Below are 17265 nucleotides of genomic sequence, written 5' to 3' on the forward strand. Positions count from 1 at the left end.
ACAATAATGATTATGAGAACCTTAGAGAGGAGGAAAGCAATGGATGTCGAGCGGGTCTAACATGATACTGTGAAAGTTCAATCCACAATGGATCCAACACAGTCGCGAGAGTCCAGTCCAAAGCGGGTCCAACTCTAAACTAATAAGTTTACTTCTTCCCACTCCCTTTTGAGCCAATCTTGACATCTACAAAAGATTAGTCACATGTAATGTTTTCAATGTAGGTGTAAAAATAATGTATCTATATATTTCTTTTGTATTTTATGTCATTCTCTTGTTTTGTTTGCATGGCTCAAAATAAACCATTCATTCATTCATTCATTCATTCATTCATTTAAAAATAAAATCTAAAAGTGCTACAGTGCAAAGCAATATTTAAATCAATAAAGGCTTAGCTATCTAAACAAATGAATTACTAGGAACACTATTAGTGAAACATAACAAACATTGAGCATTCAAAATAGTGGGTTTTCTGACCGTGTGTCTATTTTAGTTATTTAAAAGAAATGACTCAGTTAAAAGATGATAGTGTGTATAAGTACTTTTGATGTAGATGCCCATATTTGCTGTGTGGATTTACTTCACTAAAGAGAAGTGTGGGATACTTCTCTTGTTGCCTTATTTGTATCGGACTTTATTAAATGCATTTATATTATTGTTTTGCCTACTTTTTGAGCACATTCAACATTACCACAAAATTGATTTGCAGCGTGATCATTTTAGTCACAATATCAGTGATATGAAATTTAAAAAAAATATTTTATTTATTTTACATCATGCAATTTTAAATCCCTAATAGCCTTATTTACTCTAAATATTTTACTCCCCTGAAAGATTCCTTCAAAAGGGTTGCACAGTTGGACGTAAAACATTTAAAACTAGTTTATTTTCGTCATGATTACCTGATGACAATAGCCCCAGGTAGCCCAACTTCATGTGGATGCACAGCTTGTCAGAACACCCAAACATCAAAAGCCATCTTTTCAACGCCTCTCATTACAAAAAGTAGATTTTCTCACGTTTGTTTCTCATAAACAGGCTATAGGGGCAAATATTACCGTCAAAACATCCTTAAATAGGACATTTTGCTTTCAGGGCTCACTTTAACTTGAACCTTTTTGTAGTTCATTTAACTACATGCAATACCTGCTCATCACCACACGGTGGTGCTCTGCCTCCATTGTTGTCTTCTGCCAACATCTTGTTTCCCCTACTCAGCAGACTTGTAATGTGTTTATTACAAATAAGTGTCAACCAGTGTTTTTTGGGACAGAAATTACGTGGTTGTTCTTTAGGGGAGTGTGAGGAATGAATTGTGAAGTCCCTTAAAGGGGCCGAGGTAAACATCATTTGTTATGGCGCCCACTCTCTAAAATATCATGAAACATCAATTCTGCCTTTTCAGCGACATGACGTGTGGTGATAGGGTTGAATATGCATACAGCCACTCCAGATCAGTCACGCGTGCACAAAAGCACACACAAAAGACCACTGATGAATTCACTCACGGTGCTTTAACGACGCCATCGGAGAGCCAATCGGCCAGCTGTCTTTCCCCCGTCATTGTCGTTTACTCCCTAATTCTTATGCTAACAAAGTGCTGGTACCGGAGCAGCTGTTCATACATTTTACGGAGCCGTTTAAGTGGTCTGGCTTGATGGGAGAAATGTCCTAGCCTAGCGCTGGAGTTATTAGGATTATTGAAGTCGCAGCAAAGTGATCTTAATCAGGTGGCTAATGGTGTTGGTGTTTGCAGTGTGATATTTCACTTTTCAAGCATTATTTGCCATGTCTGATATATATATATGGGCTTCACGGTGGCAGAGGGGTTAGTGCGTCTTCCTCACAATACGAAGTTCCTGCAGTCCTGGGTTCAAATCCAGGCTCGGGATCTTTCTGTGTGGAGTTTGCATGTTTTCCCCGTGAATGCGTGGGTTCCCTCCGGGTACTCCGGCTTCCTCCCACTTCCAAAGACATGCACCTGGGGATAGGTTGATTGGCAACACTAAATTGGCCCTAGTGTGTGAATGTGAGTGTGAATGTTGTCTGTCTATCTGTGTTGGCCCTGCGATGAGGTGGCGACTTGTCCAGGGTGTACCCTGCCTTCCGCCCGATTGTAGCTGAGATAGGCGCCGGCGCCCCCCGCGACCCCGAAAGGGAATAAGCGGTAGAAAATGGATGGATGGATATATATATATATATATATATATATATATATATATATAAAGATGATTTTAGACTCTGGTTGCTCATTGGTCACACCGTGCCTTGCTGATATTTACCCCCCCAACAGCTGCCCTCTCAGATGGGCTCTCTGCTGACCTCCAGCCTGGCTCTGCACTATCTGGACTGCGTGCAGGAAGAGTTGGCCCTCCTCCGCCTCAACTTCTGGCTGGGCTGCGCTCTCCAAGAAGGTAGGGCTGCTGTTCAGCTCACCTGCAGCTGAACTCATGACTTGAGTTGGCGTGCAGCTCAGAGAGCGAACACGCGGTTGATGGTGCCGTTTTCAATTTCACACCTTTTGCTCTCCGCCTTGCAGAATTTTTGTTTTGTCGAGACGGAGGAGCGCCGCAAAATTCCGACGAGGCTCTGCAGTTTTTGAACAAGCTGCTGTCGGCACAACAGTTTCTCCAGGTGAGCCGCTTCCTTCATGCACTTCCAGCCTTCTTCCTTTTGACACGTTCATGCAGTGACCAGTCATGGTGTCTCCCCCAGGAAGGGTTTTCTAGCTCTGAGGCTTTTCTCTACAAATTCCTCAATGTTTGGGACGGATCCCTGCTGCGGTCACAGATTTTCAGCCTGCTGAGCAACATTCCTGTGGTCCCGAGCATCAGTAGGTTCTAACATTTTAACCTTTCTGTCCGTCATTAAGTATAAAAAATATTCCACTAAATTATAGAAGAAAAAATTATTTTCCTTATATTAGCAGCACCGGACTATAAGCTGCAGACATGTACGGTGTGAAATAAGTTATTTGTAAATGTATATTTACATACTTAAATTGTATTCAAACGGTGTGTGTAAAAATAAGTCAAATCTAAAACCACTAAGTTAAATAAATGTGTATGTGCTTCATTGTTGAACAAATCATTCTGCACAATGTCAACCATATTTGGAATGTCGTTTTCTTCAGATATCAAGCGGCTTCTCTTTGAGCCCCTCATGCAGCTCTACTTCACGTCCTCAATATTTTTCAAGGTAAGCCTTTTTTGTTTTTCTAAACTCCTGGATGTTAGAGCCCCATTTAATAGAATTCATAATGTGTGTGTGTGTGTGTGTGTGTGTGTGCGTGTGCGTGTGCGTGTGCGTGTGCGTGTGCGTGCAGTGTGGGATGTTGGAATGTCTGAACAGTATGCTGACAAAGTGGCTGACTTGGCACTCTGTGTACGTTCTGGAGGACGACTTGGACATCAGTCTCAACAGCCACACCTTCATGTAATTATATCTTTACATATATTTAGCAATATGTTACAAATGAGGGACAAGCAGTAAAAAATGGATGGCTGCATGAATGGATAAAAATACAAAAACATGTTTAGATGTACAAAGATGGTGTCAATAATGCAGTGGAGAACAGGGGTGACCAAATTGTGACCCAAGGGCCATTTTTGACCTGCAGCTCATTTTTTGTTAGCACTTGTTCAGACACCCCTGGTGTAGGCTTTACAGCAGGGGTGTCCAAACCACGCCTTGGGTTAAAACATTTGGCTGGGGGCAGAAAGCCGACCGCATGTTTTTATATATGTATAATATAATAGTTATATGATAAATAATTAATATAATTTAATATTAAAAGTATGGGTAAATTTGACTCCTACCTTTACTTCTTTGGCGACTTCTTTAAAGTTTTGTAATCAATCAGAAATATCAAGCAGTTAAAATGCTCCAAACATGGTTTCCCATCATGCAGCATAATGTGTGTAACTTACAATTGTTTATGGTGCTTGGACAGTTTTTATAATATCCACAAAGTTCAGTGAGCAGGTCGTGTTAGGCGTGAACATGTGTGTTGGCTTTTTGTGTTGGTTGCTTTTTTTTTTTTGGCGCCATGACAAGGGAAGGTTGTCTGGATTGGGTCAAAGAAATGCTGTGCTGTTGTCACTTGAAAATCACAATTCATGGTCATTGACCTGATTTACTCACGTTGACCACAAAATGGCGTTACATTTGCACTAATCTGACATTATAAATACATTGTAAAACACTGGCTGGATTCCTTAGTAAATGTAGAATGACGTCCCGCGGGCCAAACTGAAGGCCCTTGCCAAGCGCACTTGGCTCGCGGGCCATATTTTGGACACCCCTGGTTTAGAGTACTTTTCAACCTGCAGATTTGATGCTTTGGGTTTTCAATTGCTTTTTGTCAAAGCTGTCCGCTGTAAAGCAGTAGTGGTCTTGGAGTCTGTCCTTCCAACTGTTGTGCTCTTTCTAACATCAAGTGCTTTGTGTGCCACCCCAATTCCAGAAACATGAGTCTGTCGGGCTACAAGGACTCGGTGCAGGAACTGGTGCACTTTGTGGGCCGCCTGGCGACCGTGGGCCTGCAGGTCGAGAGCTGTCACTCCCTCCTGCTCAACTTCGTCCTGGACTTCTATGAGACGGTAAAGCCAGAGCATCACTTGATGTAAACATGTGCTCTTTTCTTTTCTGCTGCTTTGACAGCAGAGAGCAGTCTCAATGACAAATGCTTTCAGCCTCAGAGAGGAAAAAAGTCAAGCATGGTGGTGTAGTAGTCCAAAAACATGCCTGTTAGGTTATTTGGAGGCGAGTAGGTCCAGAGATAGTCTAGTTGTGCCATTAACCAGTCTGCTACCTACCTCTCAAGGGAAACTAGTGTCGTCACCCAAATGAGGATGCTGGGAATGTATCTATGCAAACTGGAAAATGACACATCCAGTGAGGAAAAGTCAGTCCCCAACTTTTGTGTTGTTTTTGCTTTGTGAGCAATAATGAAGAGGACAATATGGACTTGTAGAGAGCAGTTGAGAAATATTTATGAGCATGACCTTTTGCATCAACCATCTTTTTGCAGCCAATCCATCCATTTTCTACCGCTTATTCCCTTTTGGGGTCGCGGGGGGCGCTGGCGCCTATCTCTGCTACAATCGGGCGGAAGGCAGGGTACACCCTGGACAAGTCGCCACCTCATCGCAGGGCCAATACAGATAGACAGACAACATTCACACTCACATTCAAACATTAGGGCCAATTTAGTGTTGCCAATCAACCTATCCCCAGGTGCAAGTCTTTGGAAGTGGGAGGAAGCCGGAGTACCCGGAGGGAACCCACGCATTCACGGGGAGAACATGCAAACTCCACACAGAAAGATCCCGAGCCTGGATTTGAACCCAGGACTGCAGGAACCTCGCATTGTGAGGCAGACGCACTAACCCCTCTGCCACCGTGAAGCCCTCTTTTTGCACCCATCATTCTTCATTCAAAATAATTTGGATACAAGACAATAACTTGGCCATTTCAGCAAATGGTTGCCATTTGCTTGTCTTCTTTCCTTCCAAATTAGAATGTGATACTGCACGTATTGAACTAATCCACATGTGTGTTGGCCCATACTTTAGTTTACAAGGTACTTTGAGTACCACATGCATTCACACTACTGGCACCTGGACACAAAGTTTGGTTTTAATCCAAACAAACAACATCAAAAAGTAACAGCACTTTGCTGAGATTTCAACCCCGCAGAAAAATAATTACTTTTGTCCTTTCCGCGGCCTTTAGAAGATGTGAATGATGCAGCTCTCCGTGGACCATGTGACTTATGAAATGCTTATTTTATACATTTTTCACAGGAGTTAATGTGTTGGAGTTACAGGACTGTATAAACACCCAGTGTAAATTACAACTCAATTGTTAATTTGTGGGGGAAGAAAATAAAGTATGCAGTATCAATCCAATATTGATATCAACCTGAAATCGGCAAATGCAAATTAGTATGGGATTATATCTCAAATTCCGCTGTAATACAAGCAGTCCTGTGTTGTCCACTAGTTAACACCAGTTAACAGCCAATAAGCACACACTTTTTTCTTCTGTGTTTCTCAGCTGTAGGTTACTCTGAGCTTGCAACTACACAACAGCTAAGCACACAAGCTAGACATAAGTAGTAAATAGGGCCTGTTGTCATTTAAACATTTTCGATACCTGTACCATTTAAACGATACTGATACCAACTGTATACTTCATTTGATATTATTCTTGTGAAAAGAATGCAATGGTACATAAGTAATTAAGCATGCTACAGAAGCTAAAACCGGTAACCTAATTAGTGAACAAAACTTTGCTGGATGTGACTGAGCAGGGCGCTAACTTGCTAATTCTAGCGAGCAAGCTAAGCTAGTGTTAGCTCACATGCGTTCGACGTGCCCAAAACGATTTACTTGACAATACATGGTTTAACACACAAAGGATGAGTACTGTTAACACAGTAAGCATATATGCAGTATGTATGTATATATATATATATATATATATATATATATATATATATATATATATATATATATATATATATATTACCTGAACTTATTGATGGTTGAGCAGTGTCCTGTTGAGATGACGACGATGTAGACGCCGGCTTCTTAAACAAAGTACACTTCTCCACCTTTAAGTTTGCTCCGTGTTTAATCATATTGCTAGTATTCCACAAAATCATCTTGCCGCATTTATTTGCACAAACATACCTTTGACCGTTTTGCTGCCGGCATCTGGGAATGATGAGCAGCCAATTCTGCACCGCTTTAACTCGCTATTTTTGTTGCGGTGGTGGTGGCCCAGCCGCATGAATCCAAGAACGCTTGCTGTGATTGGCTGCGAGCAAAACCACAGAAACAGTCACTTTTTTCTTTATCTGGGTACAAAAAGAACCGATTGCAGGTATCCTTTGACAGAGGCAGTTTCGATACGACTTGTATCGGGTTATTTCGGTCGATACCTGAAAGGGGTGGAGTCCCAAAACCCAGCTCTAGTAGTAAGTGTCCGTAGTTGAACAATATTGCAGTCTGAAACATTAAGAATGATCAAATAATTATAGTTGCATATCACATACAGATACTAAGGCATTAGTGTAGTAGAAAGTAACAAGTAACAAACATCATTCAATTTCCTGCGTTATGAGCTTAATCTACTGAATTATTATAATACCCTGGATGTAATTTCCACTCCACATCCATTTAAAGATATCTACGTTGGGCTTTAGTTCTAAAAGATTTGGATATTTCATGTCAGTCAAATTTGAAGATGCTATTGTACTGTTTAAGGTAGTTTAAAGGACTCTTTTAAATTGTATGTATTGAACCTTCTCCTCCAGGTGTGTGACATGTTCCTGAAGTACGGACTCCCGCTCATCGTGATGCCGCCGCCCGGGGTTTTCTACCCGGCTCTGCTCGCCACCGAACCAGTCAGCGTGGACCGGCTGGCCTACATCATGCACAGGTACAGCCTGATGCAGTGGACGTGTACCGGAGGATGCAACATGCTCATCTAGCATTTCTCTTCATAAGTGGAGCCCTCCCTTCCCTTTTTCGTCATGAGTTTGAGCATTGTAGCTGCTGGTTCAATAGGGGGAAATGACAAGTCTTGAGAACCTCCATCATGCAGTCTTTGTGTTGTTCTCATCAGGTACAAGGTGAACCTGAAGTCGGCTAAAAGTCAAGAGAAACTCCCAGCGGTAAGGCCAAGGAGCACTCGCTGCATCACAAGCAAAATCATGCAATAGTATGCTTCGTCATGACTCCTACAGTCTATGTTGACCACTTCAACCTCCCTGTGCTGTTCACCTTTTCTAATGCACGGCAGGTGAAAATAAACTTGTTGAAGTTCCACCTCAAGGGTTAAACAAAGTTTAAAAGTACATGGCAGTCAGCTTTATTGCTCACCTGAAAATAGAAGAAGCAGTTGTTTGAAATGCTCTTTGTGTCGCTCTCCACCACAGCCTTATCACATCAGCCGCCACACCTTCCGGCAGTTCAACAACTACGTGGTGGACACGGTCAACTGCCTGTGGAACTCCAATATGTTCCCAGGTGGCGCAGGTGTGCAGCTGGACCAGGAGCTGTTGCTGAGGAGCAAAGTTCCCCAGTACTGGAACAGCTTCGACCTCGTCCATCATCCGGCCTTCATCAACTACGCTGTCGACTTCCACATCAAGGTGTGTGTGTTGTGTGTGTGTGTGTGTATGTTTGCACCCAAAGCAGCTTGTGACACCTGAGGAAAATCTACTTTCAGACAGGTGACAATAGGAAAGTATTTCAGGGCGCACAAACTAAAGTGAAAGGAGCATTTGTAACGTAGAGCAGCACCTTGAGTGAACCCTTCAGACCAGAATGTCCAAAGTTTAGCTCACTTTTAAACAGCCCGCGTCATGATCGTTAGCTTTTTTTTAATGTTAGCAGACTAACTTTTTTTTTTTGCCAATTTTGCTGTTGTTTGACATATATGACATCAGTTTCTTTTTTTTGTTTTTTTTTAGCTAATTTTGTAGGTTTCTACACACCTCCGTCATATGTTGGTACTTGCTTCATGCTAACGTTACACACATCAGAGTAATATATTTTTGTGCTTGACGCATATTACAGTTAGCATTTTGGCTTGTTAACATTAGCATGCTCTCTTTTTTAGCTAATTGAAATGGTATTTGGTAGTTTATATTTTGGTATTTGACTAATGCACACTGTTAGTTTAGTAACTTATTATTTTGGCTGGTTTTGCTTATCAGTTTTTGCCTGGCTAAATATATATTCCATTTTTTGAACCACCATTTGGTGAGCTAAACGAAATGGCCTGGTGGGACAGATTTGGCCCCCAGGCTCTACTTTTGGCACCTCTGCACTAAGTATTTTCAAGAGAGACTACTATAAAAAAAAAAAAAGCATCTAATGCTTGTATTCCCACTTCCTCCCAGAAGTGAAAAAGAGTGGCGGCCAGCCAAGCCGAGACTGTTGTTGTACTGCAAGCAGCATGTCAACTCTCAGAGTACGGAAGAGCTTTAGTTCTTCCTCCAAAAAGAAAATACGAGCAAAAAAAATCTAACTATGCAATAAAACCTGCTCAGTGGCCTTGTGGTTAGAGTGTCCGCCCTGAGATTGGTAGGTCCTGAGTTCAAACCCCGGCATAAAATTTGGAGTCATTACCCCCCTGCTTGGTACTCAGCATCAAGGGTTAGAACTGTGGGTTAAATCACCAAGAATGATTCCTGAGCGCGGCCACCGCTGCTGCTCAATCCTCCCCTCACCTCCCAGGGGATGGAACAAGGGGATGGGTCAAATGCAGAGAGTAATTTCACCACACCTAGTGTGTGTGTGACTATCAGTGGTACTTTAACTTTAGCATATACCCCTATACTCGATCAAAAAAAGATTAGTGATATCAAAATTGATACGTCAGTGAAGTTCACAGAAATATGAAACTGGTACTCTAGACGTCATTCCACATCACAAAACAGATGAAAGTTGTAAAAGCATGAAGGTCTACAACTTCTTTGTGTGTGTCTGGGTCAAAGACATTGGGATCAACACATTCTTACAGATAAATAGGTATGATTTTTGTAAGGCTAAGGTTGTGTTTCATGATTTAACCTCACGTCTACATCCATGTCTGTTGTTGTTGTTGCTGCATGCACCTCTCACGAGTAGTGTTTTCCCCGTCTTTGTGAAAATATAACTACAGATCTCAATGTCGTGTACGTGCCGAAAGATTTATTTATGATTGTGTGTCAACGTGTAACTATAAATCTTAACGTTGTCTACGTGCTGAAAGATTCATTCCTGATTGCTGCCGTTTGTTAAAGCTTAACTCTTTTAGGTTTGGCACACATTTGATTTCTTATATTTAGACTCACCAAGTTGGCGCTTTACAAAACACTCAAAGCAAAAATGACTTTAATAAGAACTCTGAAAAACAAGATAAAATACAAATAATATCGAGATAATACTTAAAAAGGAAAAAGTAACTGTTAAAAGAACATTGAACAAACCTTTAATGAAGTAGACAATGCATACTCCATCTGCTACCTTGCTTTTCTCTTCATTTTTTATTTTGCCCTTCTTAATCACCTCTCCGGGAACTCTGAAGAAACTTTTATTAGTTTGGTGTTTCCAACGGTTCCAACTGCCGAAAGGAACGCAAGCAAAGCACTTTTTTCTTTGAGAAAGGCAAAATGACGCCCAGAACGCTGTGACAGAAGAAGACTGGGAGGGAGTATATTTAGTGCACTTCCAGAGAGAAGAAGACTGGGAGAGAGTATATTTAGTGCACTTCCAGAGAGAAGGAGACTGGGAGGGAGTATATTTAGTGCACTTCCATAAAGAAGAAGACTGGGAGGGAGTATATTTAGTGCACTTCCAGAGAGAAGGAGACTGGGAGGGAGTATATTTAGTGCACTTCCAGAGAGAAGGAGACGTGGAGGGAGTATATTTAGTGCACTTCCAGAGAGAAGGAGACTGGGAGGGAGTATATTTAGTGCACTTCCAGAGAGAAGAAGACTGGGTGGGAGTGTATTTAGTGCACTTCCAGAGAGAAGAAGACTGGGAGGGAGTATATTTAGTGCACTTCCAGAGAGAAGGAGACTGGGAGGGAGTATATTTAGTGCACTTCCAGAGAGAAGGAGACTGGGAGGGAGTATATTTAGTGCACTTCCAGAGAGAAGAAGACTGGGAGGGAGTATATTTAGTGCACTTCCAGAGAGAAGGAGACTGGGAGGGAGTATATTTAGTGCACTTCCAGAGAGAAGAAGACTGGGAGGAAGAATATTTAGTGCACTTCCAGAGAGAAGACGACTGGGATAATATTCTCCCAATCCTCTGCTGTATCATCCATGTATCCATTTTGGTATAAACTCAACTGGTGGTGTTTGGAGGAAGAAGAATACTGAGTTGCATCCCAAGAACACCACACCTACTGTGAAGCATGGGGGTGGAAACATCATGCTTTGGGGCTGTTTTTCTGCTAAGGGGACAGGACGATTGATCCGTGTTGAGGAAAGAATTAATCGGGCCATGTATCGTGAGATTTTGAGCCAAAACCTCCTTCCATCAGTGAGAGCTTTGAATGCTTGACCAAATAAATAAAGTCTTTAAAATTCCTACAATGTGAATTTTTTTCCCATTCTGTCTCTCACAGTTGAAGTGTACCTATGATGAAAATGACAGACCTCTGTCATCATTTTAAGTGGGAGAACTTGCACAATCGCTGGCTGACTAAATACTTTTTTGCCCCACTGTATATTCATAGCAAAGTGAGCTTCTTTATTATGGATGGCAGCAGCATGAGATGAGGTTTTCATCATGTTTAATAATAAACACACACTTTGGTTCCGGCTAACCGCAGCATCCAGCAGTGAGATTTAGTGTGAAATGAATCTTCTCTCTCTTTATCAGTGTTGGCCTGAGAGAAAAGTCCTGGATCTCACTTCCTTAAAGGTAAGAGTGCTGATGTTAAATGTGGAGTGTCAGATATGAGCGCAGGTGTGTGTGTGTGTGTGTGTTGCAGCATGCCAGTCCATGGAGCTGGTACCAGGAGTACCTGTTCACGCAGGGTTACCAGGGCCTGCGACACTTTGCTCTCACCAACATCAGCCAGGACAAGACTGCTCTGTCGCAGCAGCAGCAAGGATAGACTTTTCTTTTACAAAGGACTTGTACATATCTCATCAGATGCTTCTGCAAGTAAGCTTCTGAGTATCTTTTTACGGACATACAGTAAATTATTTGTTGTTTTTATTCTAGTCCATTCATTGACTGCAGTGTTTGAAGTGTTGTCCAACTCTTGTTGTTGCGAACAAACACTTTCCATGCCAATAAAATCCAGCTGGTGTCTGCAGACATGATGACCTTGTGCTTCTTGACAGGAAGGATGAAGAAGACATTTTATATGGCGCCCCACTTCTCAACACGCCAATATTTCTTCTTGCCTTGAATGTAGGTGTCCTTTGTCAATCTTCCTTTTTAAACATTTTTATATTTCCATTTCCCCTAAAACCACAGGAAAGTCAACACATTAGTTCAATACGTCAGATTGAAACCAGTTTCAACCCCGCATTTATCGAAACATAAAACAAATGCAAGTCTATGTTAAGATTTCAAATTGGACTACTGGCATTCAGTTGATTATTTATTTATTTGACCAGCAGATGGTGCTATTTCTTCCCATGTAAAGCACGCAGCAAAGTCTTACAGTTGTGTGTAATGACAGGACTGTGAAGTGTTTGGACATCAGATGCTTGTCACCTGATTAGAAAATACACTTGAATAAACATACTGGCCTTTTGGAGGGTTTATAGCAGGGCTGTACCATTTTTTGACTTGGGGGCCGCATTGGGCTCAAAACATTTGGTCGAAGACAGAAAACCTAGTTATATATATATATATATATATATATATATATATATATATATATATATATATATATATATATATTTATTTATGTATATATATGTACGGTATATTTATATTTATGTATATATGTATATACATATATAAATATACGTATGTATATATATATATATATATATATATATATATATATATATATATATATATATATATATATATATAATACACACATACATATAAATTATATATATATATATATCCATCTATTTTCTACCGCTTGTCCCGTTCGGGGTCTTTGGGGGTGACGGAGGCTATCTCAGCTGCATTCAGGCGGAAGGCAGTGTACACCCTGGACAAGTCGCCACCTCATCACAGGGCCAACACGGATAGACAGACAACATTCACACACTAGGGACCATTTAGAGTTGCCAATCAACCTATCCCCAGGTGCATGTCTTAGGAGGTGGGAGGGGCCTATCCCCAGGTGCATGTCTTTGGAGGTGGGAGGGGCCTATCCCCAGATGCATGTCTTTGGAGGTGGGAGGAAGCCGGAGTAGAACCCACGCATTCACATGGAGAACATGCAAACTCCACACATAAAGATCCCGATCCCGGGATAGAACTCAGGACCTTCGTATTGTGAGGCACATGCAGTAACCCCTGTCCCACCGTGCTGCTCATATATGTATGTTTGTATTTATGTATATATGTATGTATTTATGTATATACATATATATATAAATATATATGTATGTTTGTATATATATATATATATTTATGTATATATGTGTATATATATGTATGTATGTATATATATACATTTTTATATGTATGTTTGTATATATATATACATACACATATATATTTGTTTGTATATGTAAATGTACATAATATATTAATACATACAATTGGATATTTTGAGTATGTGAAAGTTTGGCTTCAACATTGTTTGCTTCTTTGATAACCTTTAAAGTTTTGTAATCAATCAGAAATATCAAGCGGCTAAAATGTGCCAAACATGGATCAGTGTGGAGAGTGTTTTGCATTTTTCCCATCATGCTTTGAAATGGATTTAAATGGGTGTACTTTATTTTTTATTTTTTATGGTACATGTACATTGTTTATAGTACAAAGCCCAAAAGCAGTGAACTTGTCACCTTGTGTAAATGCTAAATAAAAAGAGAATACAACAAATCCTTTTCAACTTATATTCAATTGAATAGACTGCAAAGACAAAATACTTCATGTTATTTTTTGCAAATATTAGCTCATTTGGAATTTGATGCCTGCAACATGTTTCAAAAAAGCTGGCACAAGTGGCAAAAAAGAGTGATAAAGTTGAGGAATGCTCATCAAAGACTTATGTGGAACATCCCACAGGTGAACAGGCTAATTGGGAACAGGTGGGTGCCATGATTGGCTATAAAAGCAGCTTCCATGAAATGCTCACTCATTCACAAACAAGGACGGGGCGATGGTCAATACTTTGTCAACAAATGCCTGCGCAAATTGTTTGAGAACAACATTTTTCAACAAGGAATTTAGGGATTTCACCATCTACGCTCTGTAATATCATCAAAAGGTTGAGAGAATGTGGAGAAATCACTGCACGTGAGCCAGGATATTACACACCTTCCATCCCTCAGGTGGTACTGCATCAAAAAGCCACATCAGTGTGTCAAGGATATCACCACATGGGCTCAGGAACATACTGTGATGGTATGGGGGTGTATTAGTGGCCAAGGCATGGCTAACTTACACATCTGTGAAGGCACCATTAATGCTGAAAGGTACATACAGCTTTTGGAGCAACATATGTTATCATGGACGCCCCTGCTTATTTCAGCAAGACAATGCCAAGCCAGGTGTCACAACAGCGTGGCTTCATAGTAAAAGAGTGCGGGTACTAGACTGGCCTGCCTGTAGTCCAGACATTGAACATGTGTGAAGGCTAAAATATGAGGCAGGAGACTGTTGAACAACCAAAGCTGTACATCAAGCAAGAATGGGAAAGAATTCCACTTCCAAAATTTGTCTCCTTAGTTCCCAAACCTGCACTGAGTGTTGTTCAAAGGAAAGGCCATGTAACACACTGGTAAAAATGCCCCACCCCCCCTCTCATGACTACTTTTCTGCAACTGTTTAAGGCATCAAATTCCAAATGTGCCAATATCTGCAAAAAAACAAGAAAGTGTGTCAGTGTGAAGATGAAATATCTTGTCTTTGCAGTCTATTTAATTGAATATAAGTTGAAAGGGATTTGCAAATCATTGTGTTCTCTTTTTATTTACCATCTACACAAGGTGACAACTTCACTGCTTTTGTATGAACTAAGTTCAGTGAGTAGGTTGTGTTATGTGTGCTCATGTCTGTTGGTTGAATTTTTCTTGTGGTTTTGCACCATGACTAGGGAAGGTTGTTTGCCATGGGTGGGATAAGTAAATGCTGCGCTTGGTTTCATCCAAAATGTAATTACAGGTCATTGGCCGGAAATACTTGCATTGTCCACTTGATGGCGACAAAATGTCAGAATCAAATGCAGTCTTTTAAAATGTGTGGGTACTAAGTCATGTGGGCACATAGTGGAGATGTCAGCGTGAACCGAAGTTTGGACACCCTTGGCTTACAGCTTCAAAATATGAATAAAATGTGCTATGTTTATTTTATATAGAAGTAGTTTTAAAAGATTGACCCATTTAAATTGGAAGGAAAATGTTTTTACAGCATTTTGTGAAGCTGACATTTTCCCTCTGCGACCTTCACTGTGTTTTTCTTTGCAGTGTCAAATGTCAAAAATAATGCATGAAAGTCAATGTCGCTGCCAAAATAATAATCATCATCATAATAATAATAGTGATAAGCAAATGTCCCTTGAAATGTATTCTGTTTGGGGTTTTATTCATAAAACAATGCACGGAAAAATGACTTAAATGTTAGGTATTTATGTTTTAGTTTTAAAAGATGAAAAAAAAGCTTTTGGGAAGCTCACATTTACAAAAAAAACAACTTGAAAATTAATCACCAATATTAGGGCTTAATAATAATAGTCTGCACATCTTCCTGGAAATAAATGCTATGTCAAATATTTCTGCTTTTCACCATTTGAAAGCAACTCAAACATTGGCTGTTCTACCGAGGGCCACAAAGACAATTGCACGCATTTTCATGCTTTTCATTTTAAAAGCAGTAAAATACATATTGTAAAGTTCCCTCAGTTCCAGGTGCTGGGGGCCCGCCAATCAGTTCCCGGTCCCGGGGGCCCACCGATCTGTCCCAGGTGCTGGGGTCCCACCAATCAGTTCCAGGAGCTGGGGGCCCACCAATCAGTTCCAGGTGCTGGGGGCCCGCCAATCAGTTCCAGGTGCTGGGGGCCCGCCAATCAGTTCCAGGTGCTGGGGGCCCGCCAATCAGTTCCAGGTGCTGGGGGCCCGCCAATCAGTCCCAGGTCCTGGGGGCCCACCAATCAGTTCCAAGTCCTGGGGTCCCACCAATCAGTTCCAGGAGCTGGGGGCCCACCAATCAGTTCCAGGAGCTGGGGGCCCGTCAATCAGTTCCAGGTGCTGGGGTCCCACCAATCAGTTCCAGGTGCAGGGGTCCCACCAATCAGTTCCAGGTGCTGGGGTCCCACCAATCAGTTCCAGGTGCGGGGGTCCCACCAATCAGTCCCAGATCATGGGGGCCCACCAATCAGTTCCAGGTCATGGGGTTCCCACCAATCAGTCTCATGTGCTGGGGTCCCACCAATCAGTTCCAGGTGCGGGGGTCCCACCAATCAGTCCCAGATCATGGGGGCCCACCAATCAGTTCTAGGTCATGGGGTCCCACCAATCAGTCTCATGTGCTGGGGTCCCACCAATCAGTTCCAGGTCATGGGGTCCCACCAATCAGTCTCATGTGCTGGGGTCCCACCAATCAGTCCCAGGTCCTGGGGGCCCACCAATCAGTCCCAAGTCCTGGTGGCCCACCAATCAGTTCCAGGTGCTGGGGTCCCACCAATCAGTTCCAGGTGCAGGGGTCCCACCAATCAGTTCCAGGTGCTGGGGTCCCACCAATAAGTTCCAGGTGCAGGGGTTCCACCAATCAGTCCCAGATCATGGGGGCCCACCAATCAGTTCCAGGTCCTGGGGGCCCACCAATCAGTTCCAGGTGCTGGGGTCCCACCAATCAATCCCGGGTCATGGGGTCCCACCAATCAGTCCCAGGTTGCCCACCAATCAGTTCCAGGTGCTGGGGTCCCACCAATCAGTTCCAGGTGCGGGGTCCCACCAATCAGTCCCAGATGATGGGGGCCCACCAATCAGTTCCAGGTCATGGGGTCCCACCAATCAGTCTCATGTGCTGGGGTCCCACCAATCAGTTCCAGGTCATGGGGTCCGACAAATCAGTCTCATGTGCTGGGGTCCCACCAATCAGTTCCAGGTCATGGGGTCCCACCAATCAGTCTCATGTGCTGGGGTCCCACCAATCAGTTCCAGGTCATGGGGTCCCACCAATCAGTCTCATGTGCTGGGGTCCCACCAATCAGTCCCAGGTCATGGGGGCCCACCAATCATTTCCAGGTCATAGGGTCCCCACCAATCAGTCCCAGGTTCTGGGGTCCCACCAATCAGTCCCAGGTGCTGGGGTCCCACCAATCAGTCCCAGGTTCTGGGGTCCCACCAATCAGTCCCAGGTGCTGGGGTCCCACAAGGTTCTCAGTCATTAAGTGTTACACTTAAGTTCAATGTTTGAACTTGCTTTGTTTGTTTTCTGCCCTTTTTGTCGAAAGTCTTTTGAAGGGAAAAAGCCAAAATAGGCCATTTTCTTCCTAAAAGGTTGAACGTGTAATATTTGATGTGAAGTCATTGGATCCTGAAATGTGTCAATCATTGGTAGAGACTTTGATTCATTATTATGTTTGCAGCAATGACACTTTAAACCG

At 42.2% G+C, this 17265-nt stretch overlaps 1 protein-coding gene across 1 annotated transcript in view; it reads left to right on the top strand.

Annotated features, from left to right (window-relative positions):
- Positions 1-12294, top strand: part of cenpi (centromere protein I) — a 28729-nt gene extending 16435 nt beyond the window's left edge. Inside the window, exons 10-20 of the mRNA XM_061899972.1 lie at positions 2294-2414; positions 2540-2634; positions 2716-2833; positions 3134-3198; positions 3326-3435; positions 4466-4601; positions 7325-7449; positions 7636-7684; positions 7949-8164; positions 11391-11432; positions 11503-12294. Coding sequence (XP_061755956.1) covers positions 2294-2414; positions 2540-2634; positions 2716-2833; positions 3134-3198; positions 3326-3435; positions 4466-4601; positions 7325-7449; positions 7636-7684; positions 7949-8164; positions 11391-11432; positions 11503-11628 — 1203 coding nt within the window. The 3' untranslated portion in view covers positions 11629-12294. The remainder of the gene's footprint in view (positions 1-2293; positions 2415-2539; positions 2635-2715; positions 2834-3133; positions 3199-3325; positions 3436-4465; positions 4602-7324; positions 7450-7635; positions 7685-7948; positions 8165-11390; positions 11433-11502) is intronic.
- Positions 12295-17265: the final 4971 nt, after the last annotated feature.

This window comes from Nerophis ophidion, linkage group LG05 (assembly GCF_033978795.1).
Source record: "Nerophis ophidion isolate RoL-2023_Sa linkage group LG05, RoL_Noph_v1.0, whole genome shotgun sequence".
Lineage (NCBI taxonomy): Eukaryota > Metazoa > Chordata > Actinopteri > Syngnathiformes > Syngnathidae > Nerophis > Nerophis ophidion.